General features: G+C 49.0%; 1 protein-coding gene across 2 annotated transcripts in view; it reads left to right on the top strand.

The window, feature by feature from the left end:
- Wdr4 (WD repeat domain 4) overlaps positions 1–2,324 on the top strand; it is a 42,370-nt gene extending 40,046 nt beyond the window's left edge. The window contains exons 12-13 of one of the 2 annotated variants that reach the window (XM_008827367.2): positions 2,053–2,101; positions 2,214–2,324. In XM_008827367.2, coding sequence (XP_008825589.1) covers positions 2,053–2,101; positions 2,214–2,278 — 114 coding nt within the window. In that variant the 3' untranslated portion in view covers positions 2,279–2,324. Of the gene's footprint in view, positions 1–2,052; positions 2,102–2,213 lie in introns of those variants that run through there. The other variant, XR_003848611.1, reaches the window with a different exon arrangement.
- The last annotated feature ends 6,688 nt before the right edge of the window (positions 2,325–9,012 follow it).

The raw sequence follows: 9,012 nt of genomic DNA, 5'->3' as shown, positions 1-9,012 counted from the left end.
CGGTGGGGGGTGGTGGGGGTGTTGCAGGGCTCATGCCTGCCCCAGCCACTGCTGATCTCTTTGGACACACCTTCATCGACAAGAACCTTCTGGTCTCCAGCCCTGTGTCCAGTGTTCCTTGTCAGCAGTGAGTCCTGTGTCCAGCATTTGCACTAGCCCAGGGATACATAATGAGACCCTCAGAAAAAAAAGGGCTGCAGAGATAGCTGTGCTTAAGAGCACTAACTGCTCTTCAGAGGACCTGGGTTCAGTTCCCAGCACCCACATGGTGGCTGACAACCATTCATAATTCAAGTGCCAGGGGGTCTGTAAAGTCTGATGACCTGAATTCACTCTTGGGACCCACAAGGTGGAAGGAGAGAACTGACTTTTCCAAACAGCCCTCTGACTTCCACCTGAGTATGCATACGCAAATAAATGAAATGTAAGAAAAAATTAAAACAAAAAACTAAATAAAAAGATATTGCTTAACATTTAGCCACATCTTTCCCATTGGCCTGCTAGCCATCTCTTTTTGTGCTGTGACAGATTCCTTTCTTTTTTAAAAAAATTATTTTTATTTTATGTATATGAGTGTTTTGCTTGCATGTAAGTACACCTGTGCACATGATGCCACAGGAGGCCAGAGAGGGGTGGGTGTCAGATCCCCTGGAACTGGAGTTAGAGACAATTGTGAGCCACCATGTGGGTGCTGGGAACTGAACCTGGGTCCTCTGCAAGAGCAGCCAGAGCTCTCAACTGTTTGAGCCGTCTCTTCAGCGCCCTGATTTCCTTCTTGGCCAAACCTGATCAAGCTCTTGACCCTGCTAGTCCTATTAATGTGCTTCCTTGTAAAATCCTGTTTTAGAAGAACTCTAAGCCAGTTTATTAGGAACACCCCACCCATGATACCTCACGGCACTGGACAGTTTCAGTCCTCACCTTGACACACCCAGGTGCAGGGAACCTCAACTGAGGAATTGCCTCCATTGGACTGGCCTGTGGCCATGTCTGAGGAACATTTTCTGATAGGTAGAGAATGGGCAGGAGCGAGCGGCGCAGATGGAGGAGGCACGAACGGATGGATGAGGCACGGAGGCTCAGATGGAATCCTCAGTGGGACACAGATTTATTTCGCACGGGGCACCTTTCCCTCGGGAAGGGAAAGATGTCCACGAAGGGAAAGATGGAAGGGAAGGGAAGGGGGAAGGGGGAAGAGGGAAGGGAAGGGAAGGGAGAGATGTCCAGGAAAGAAGTCCATGGGTTGTGAACTGGGACTTTACATATGGGGACTTTAGGGTGTGGAATCAGGGAGGGGGAAGCAGGTAGGATTAGGGTGTGGAAGTGTCTTCTTTTCCTCTTAAGATAAGAGGAACTCTGCTTATCTTTGGAGGTCAGAGGAAAGGCAGGCTGCTTCTCAGCAGAGTTTGTAGGTCCCTGTTGGGGAGGGGGAGGGGGCTGCTATTGGAACCCTAACATTTTCTTCATTGTTGAGTGATGTGGGAGGGCCCAGCCCACTGTGGGTGGTGCTACCAACTGGGCAGGTGGGCCTGTGTTGTATAAGAAAGCCGGCTGAGCAGGGGCCAGGGAGCAAGCCGGTAAACGGTGTTCCTCCATGGCCTGTGCTCCAGGTTCTGCCTCCAGGTTCCTGCTCTGAGTTCCTGCCTTGGCTTCCCTTGATGACCGACTGTGAGCTGTAAGCCAAATAAACCATTTCCTCCCCAAGGTGGTTTTGGTCCGTGCTTTTATCACAGCAGTAGAAAGCTAACTAGAACACCGACCATCCTTGATTTCTTTCTTATAGGGGTCGGGTGTCAAACAGTGAGCCAGCAGTTGTGACGGTCGTTAAGGGAAACTGGTTCCTTTTGGTCAGGAAGATGAAATCTTTGTCCTGGGTGGCGAATTAACATTTCTGGCTACCCAAAACATACAGGAATTAATCCAGTTGGGAAAAATCAGTCATCCCTCAGGAAGGTGGGGCTACTCGAGGAAGGTGGGCTCAGCTTAAACCATGCTAAACAGACAGGCAGAATACTTGCCCCGTTAATGTAATGCTGTGCTCTTCCTTCCCAGAATCCCATTCCCTCGTGTGGTTTCTCACAGAGCCTAGGCTTGCTGCTTGGTGAGTCTGCCTGATTTTCTGTGTTGCTCGGAGAATCATACCTTCCCCTTTTCTTCTTTCTGTCTCTATCCCAAGCTTGCTTTCCATAACACTCTGACCTTCACTCTTTCAGAGCTGAGCTCCCTCCCCAGCATGTGGCCACCTACCGCCAGGCTTCTGACCTCCGTGCCAGTTTGACTCAAACGCCACCCCCCCTCCCCCTTTGAAACTTTTTCTTTTAAGCTCTAATAAATTTATCCTCATTGAATAAATTTCGACTTTGCCTAACTCAAACTTTTCCTGCCTTTTAATTCTTTAATCAGCAGAGTTCCTGCACCTCTAGGTGATATCAACAAGGTCTCATGCAGCCCAAGCTGCCCAAGATGGTTTCCAATTTGCTTTTTAGCTGAGGTTGGCCTTGAACTCCTGATCCCCCTATGTCTGCTTTTCAAGTGCTGGGATTGCAGGCTTGAGCTGCTGCATGTAGCTGAGCACCCTTGGGTTCCTATTTTCATTGTCCCTAGGAGGTGTCTGGTGACACCAGCCTACCCTCAGCAGGAACCCTGTCAGGTCAGGCTAGCCAGATCTCCCTCACCCTTATACACCCCCACACTGATTTTCAAACCATAAACACCCCCCCCCCCAGGCTGTAAATATCCCCTCGCCTCCTGCACGGGGTTGGGGGAGGGGAGATCCAGTGTCTCTTCCACGGCAAAGCCCTGGGGTTGGTCCCCATACCCGCTGATGCTCCTGAAGCAGGTTCCCCTTAGTGAGCTCTGCCAAGGCTCCAAGAGTCACTTTTCCTTTTCACACCTGTCAAAGACAATCAGTTTGTGCTCTGTTTCTTTGTTCCCTGTGACACTTCGCTCTGGTGGTTTTTAGAACTATCTGACTTTTTCACTGTAATGTGGGAACAATGTTCTTTGCAGGTTCTATGTCCTAACAGGAGATAGAAGTTACTTTGATGCGTTTTAATGCAGCCACAGCTTGACTCCCTCTGTGAGCTGGTTTTCAGTGAGATTTCCTCCCGATGGGTCCTGGGTAATGATAGTCACCCCATTTGCTGTATATCATTTGATGAGCCCTCAGCAGGATTAAGGTGGCACAGGAAACTGGGTCACCCAAGAAAGTGTATAATGGGGTCTATTTCCAAGGATGTGGAGGTTAGAGAACCTGGTATTCCAGGGTGAAGGGGAAGGAACAGGCAACTGCTATTTCCTTTGGACCTGGAAGACGAAGAGGAGCCTGCTTTGGGTTCAGAGCAGGTGGTGATATGGGGAGGAAGGCTCAGGGGAGCCGTGGATCCCAACAGGAAGCCACAGACAAGCATGGTTGCAGAGGACCTCAGTGACTGTCACAGTCCATTCTCGAGATGCACAGTGCCCCACCCAGACACAGCATCAAACATGCTCTTTTCCAGATACCCATCAAGATAGAGGACATCACAATCCATAAAGCGGGGCTCAATGAACCTGAAAGAACTGAGATGACAGTGTGGTCTTTGTCCACAGTGAAATCCAACTAGCTATCAACAAACAACAAAAAGACAGCCGCAAACTCTTCAAATGATTGGAGTCCAAGAAACCTAGTTTTAAATAACATGGGTGAGAAGTCCCTAGGGAAATTTAAAAGCTAGTGAACTGAAGAAATGTGAAAATACAGCATATCAAATCTAGCTGGGGGCACAGCTAACAGCTGGAGACTTATAATACTAACACTTGTGTTAGAGAGAGGCAAAAGGTCACTTCATCTAGTCTCCAACTTCAAATAAACCCCAAATAAGTCAAAGGAAAGAAGTAAACAGAGATGAGACAACTGGGATTGAAAACAGAAAAACAGTGCAGGAAACCAGAGACAGAGTCAGTTCTTTGACAAGATGCGCAAACTTCCAACCAGACTGGTAAAGAAGCCGAGAGACCGGGTGTGAAAGAAGGGACTTTACTACAGACCCATGACAGAGAGAGTAAGGAGGGAAGACCCACCCCCACTGCAAACCCCACACAGGACAGTCACAGCTTAGGTAAAATGGATCAACTATTTGAAAAGCACAAATTAGCACACTCACTTATGAGATGAATAATTTGAATGGCTCCATGTACCGTGAAGGAAAAGGAATCAGTGAGTCAACGTTACTGTTCATGAAAAGCCCAGCTCTCACCTCAAAGGAGAGAGATCACTTATTCTGAGCCAAACACGAGTAATGACGGCTGGGAACATGGACTGAATTCACCCCAAATACCACGCTCCAATGTGGTAACAGGTCCATGAAGTTTTATAGCAACAGACCAAAGAGTCATAAATCAACGCACTTTAAATACACTGGTGGAGGAGGCTGGAGAGATGCTCAGCGGTTAAAAGCACTTGGCTCACCTACAGGACCTGGGTTTGGTTCCCAGCACCCACATGAAGGCTTACAACCATCTGTAACTCTAGTTCCAGGGGATCCAATGCCTCTTCCAGCATCTGCAAGAACCAGGCATGCATGTGATGAGTTTATGTGTGAGTAGACAAAGCACTCACATAAAATATCCCCTCCAAATCCCCCCTAATTAAATTGGTGGGAACATCAGGTAGGTGGGTTACAGCACAGCAGGGAGATCTCTGCTCTAGGCCTCAGATGCCCTCTGATGACACTCTTAGCCTTTGGGTTGGTAGAAGTTAGGGGTTTGTTAGTACAGTCCAAAGGGATTTACCCAATAGTCACAAGGCTGTTAGGTCACACACAGAGGTAGGTAATAAATGACTATTTAGGGGCCAAGATAGCACAAGCTAATTTAGCTCCAGACCTCTAATATTCCCACTCTCCAGTCACTGAAGTTCTGACCAGACAGATTTGTAGAATCTTTACACAAGCTTGGCTTTTTTTCTGGGGAACTTCAGTTCACTGCATCCTGCTACCTTTCTCCCACCCCAAGAAATCCCATCCTTCAGTGACTGCACTGAGAATTATCCCAGGCATTTACAGGGGGATTACACAACCTCCTGTAGAAAGCAGAAGTACTTCTCAGTATCTGAAGTCAGTGTCACTCTTGAGACCAAAGCCAGAACAAAGAGGCGATCTCACTTATTAACGCACATAGAGAAATCCTTAAAGCAAACTGAATTCAGCAATGTATAAAAAGAATGAATTTGCTGGGCGTGGTGGTGCATGCCTTTAATCCAAGCACTCAGGAGGCAGAGGCAGGTAGATCTCTGTGAGTTCGAGGCCAGCCTGGTCTACATAGTGAGTTCCAGGACAGCTAGGGCTACAGGGAGACCCTGTCTCAAAAAGACTCCCCCGCAAAAAAGCAAAACAAACAAAAGTGAATTAGTTGGAAGATGGCCCAGTGGTTAAGAGTGCTCACTGCTCTTGCAGAGGACCTGGGTTCAGTTCCCATCACTTACATGAGTTCACAGCTGTCCGTAACTCCAGCTTCAGGGATCTGACTCTTCTGGCCTCTGTGGGCACCTGCACTCATGTACACAGGCACATATACATACACATAATTAGATAAAACATGCCTTTGAGGAAGAAAAGAATTGTGAGCAGCTGCGCTTCTTCCTGAGAGCTTCTAGCAAAGACATCAGACTCCAGCTTCTCAGCCTTCAACATGGACTCACCCGAGAGCCTGGCCTGGGCGTCTCCACCCTCCAGTGTCAGACCAGAACCGCTAAAGCCTCCAGCTTCCTGGGTTGAGCAGCTTTGCGTTCCTGAGGCCTCTCCCGTGTGCAGTCATCACTGGGAAGCCCAGGACCTACCTTGTTGTCAACCCAACACCTTTTATCAGGTGCATAGCATGTTCTCTTGATTCTGTCCTCCTGGAACCTGACAGGCACTCGTATTCCCTGCTTGCCCAGAATAGCGTCACCCCCTTTGGGGACTCTGCTATATAGGTTTTCCTGACATAAGCAGTCATTAGATGGCACAGCGATCGCAGGTTTCACTTTCAGAGCCTTACCAGCCGCTGTCCAGAGTGGCCGTCCTGCTGACACCCCCCGCCCCCCACCCCCAGCAGTGCACGACGGAGCGGCTGTCCTCCTGGTCTTCATAAGTGTCTGGTGTTGTCTGCACCGTGCTGTGACCAATCTCCCTGGGGTGCAGTGGCGGTGCACATGATGGCTGCAGTGCTGGACTTCTGAAAGAAGTGCTCCGACCCTCGCTGCAGACGTCTTCTCACTTTCTAACCTGATGACATGGAGGGCTTCCTAATTTGGTTTCTGTTGCTAGGATGAACACTGACCAAAAGCAAGTTGGGGAGGAAAAGGTTTATTCACCTGACAACTCACAGTTCATTATGGAGGAAAGCCGGAGCAGGAGCCCAGGCCCGAACCTGGAGGCAGGAGCTGGAGCACAGACCACGGAGGAACTCTGCTTACTGGCTTGCTCCCCTGCCTGTGCTCAGTCTGCTTTCTTATACAACTCAGGACCCCTTGCCCAGGGATGGCACCTCCAATATCACTCAACAACCAAGAAAATGTCTCACAGACATGGCCATAGACCAATCCAGTAAAGGAAATCCCCAGTTGAGGCTCCCTCTACCTAGGTGTGTCAGGTTGACAACCAAAGCCATCCATACAGAGCGTTGCTTTTAATTAACAGTTTCTGTTGATGAGTGGTGGCTGTGTGTGTTGGTACTTGTGCACACTCATGTATGCGGTGTTTTGGGGAGGATTGTGGAAGCGTTTGGAACTTTGGGGTGGAAAAGTCATTGAGAGCTCAGTTTGTTGCTGTGGAGCTTGGAACAATTAGGCTCAAAGAGTTGTGAACGATAGAGTCCTGGCTTGTGAAGCTTTGAAGGGAAACAGACTATCAGGGCTGTTTGTGTGAGATTTTGAATTGAGAATCTGTGGGTTCTGGTTGGCTGGGGCTGAAGAATCAGCTGTGATTAATGAGATCAGAACCTGAAGTAAAACCTTTGCTTTGCTGGGACAATTGATGCTGGTCAGCTGGGGCTGAAAAATCAGCTGTAAGTAACAAGAGACCAGCATCACTGTGGTGAAATCTTCTGGGAAGTATTTCCTCAGGGTCCGCGCACAGAAGCTGTGGTCAAGAGGGGACTCGAGCCTCCATCTCAAGCTGGAAGCAGGACTTGGTAATGTGTAAGAGTCTCCTGAATAGTTCTGGTGTTGAAAGTGTGAAGGGGTCACAGAGAGCAGCTGAGGCTTGGCACTGTGAGAGGCCAGGAAAGGCCACTGGTGAAAGTGCAACCTCAATTGCAATGAAGACCCCAGGATTGAGGGGGTCTTGGGGAGAATCTGAGGCTTTGCACCCCCCTGCCCAGAGGCCAGAAGAGACCATTGGTGAAGGTGTTGCTTCAGTTTCCGGGGAGACCTCAGCTTTTTGGCGATGCCAAGACCATGGGACGACCATCAAGGGACCACCAAGGTGTGAAATGGAGCTGGCCTGGGTCTGTGAGATGACCTGTGTGCACTGCGGATGGTAATCAGAAAAGTGGAGCTGCCAAAACTCTCTGGAGCCCAGAAGTTTGTGAGTGAATCCCAGATGTCCAGCCTTGAGCTACTTTGCTGGACTTAGGTTTTACTTAGGTGTGCCCAATTCTTCCCTTTTGAAATACAACAGTACTTGTTTTGGATTTTATAGGAACCCACAGTTAAGAGACTTTTAAGCTGGGCATGGTGGTCCAGGCCTTTATTCCCAGCACTCAGGAGGCAGAGGCAGGCAAATCTCTGTGTGTTCAAGGCCAGCCTGGTCAACATAGTGAGTTCTAGGCTATCTGGGGCTACAGGGAGATGCTGTCTCAAAAAAAAAAAAAAAAAAAAAAAAACCAGAGAGAGTGTTTGGATTTTTTAAGGACTGTGGGACTTTTAAGGTTGTACTGTCTTATGTTGTGATATTGCTAACATATCTTGGGGATAAGAAATGGAAAGGTTGTGATGTTTGTGTATCAAGTTGACAAGCGGTCAATTGTGCTGGATAGCTTTAGCGTCAACTTGACACACCTGTTAGAGGGAGCCTCAATTGGGGAATTGCCTCCATTGGACATGCCTCCTGTGGCCATGTCTGTGGAGTATTTTCTTGATTGTTGAGTGATGTGGGAGGGCCCAGCCCACTGTGGGTGGTGCCACCCCTGGGCAGATGGGCCTGTGTTGCATAAGAAAGCAGGCTGAGCAGGGGCCAGGGGAGCAAGCCAGTAAGCAGCATTCCATGGCCTGTACTCCAGCTCCTGCCTCCAGGTTCCTTCCCTGAGCTCCTACCTTGGGCTCCCTGATGCACTGTGACCTGGGAGATATAAGATAAATAAGCCCTTTCCTCCCCAAGTTGGTATTGGTCAGAGTGTTTTGTCATAGCAACTGAAGACAAACTAGAACATACAAACTAGGAACTGGTTACACAGACATGGACATGTGCCGGGCAGCAAGAAGAGACAACTCCAGGTATCGCTGTGATGGTCAATCCTGATTGTCAGCTTGCTGGCACTGAGAATCGCCATGGAAACAAAGTTATGGGCCAGCTGGTGAGAGATTATCTTGATTAAGTTAACTGAGGAGGGCAACCCACCCTGAACGTGGGTGCCACCCTTCCCTGGACTGGCGTTCCGGACAGTGTGGAAAGGAGGACGTGAGCTGAGCGGCATCACTGAGCATCTCCACTTCCCGACTGTGGACGCGATGCAACCAGCTTCCCCTACTCCTTCCTTGTCTTGAGGACTGAGCCTTCAAAGCGTGAGTCAAAACAAACGTTTCCTTCCTTAAGTTTCTTTTGTCAGGTATTTTGTTATAGCTATGAGAAAAGTAAATAACACAGGTGCCATCATGACCTGGCAGTCAAAGACCAGCTCAAATGCTCCCTTTGGGGGCATCCTGGGTGCCTGGGGCCCACCCCGAGGATCCTCACGGAGCAATGGGGAGGTGTATAGAGCTGCACAGACTCTGAAAAACCCTAATGTCACCTCCCCAAACCCCCCACATCAGGAGTTTGGAGGTCTTTCCCC

The sequence above is a fragment of the Nannospalax galili genome, unplaced genomic scaffold (assembly GCF_000622305.1).
Source record: "Nannospalax galili isolate Female #2095 unplaced genomic scaffold, S.galili_v1.0 scaffold652, whole genome shotgun sequence".
Lineage (NCBI taxonomy): Eukaryota > Metazoa > Chordata > Mammalia > Rodentia > Spalacidae > Nannospalax > Nannospalax galili.
Note: the sequence above shows the minus strand (reverse complement) of the source record. Positions and strands in the feature narration are given on the sequence as shown.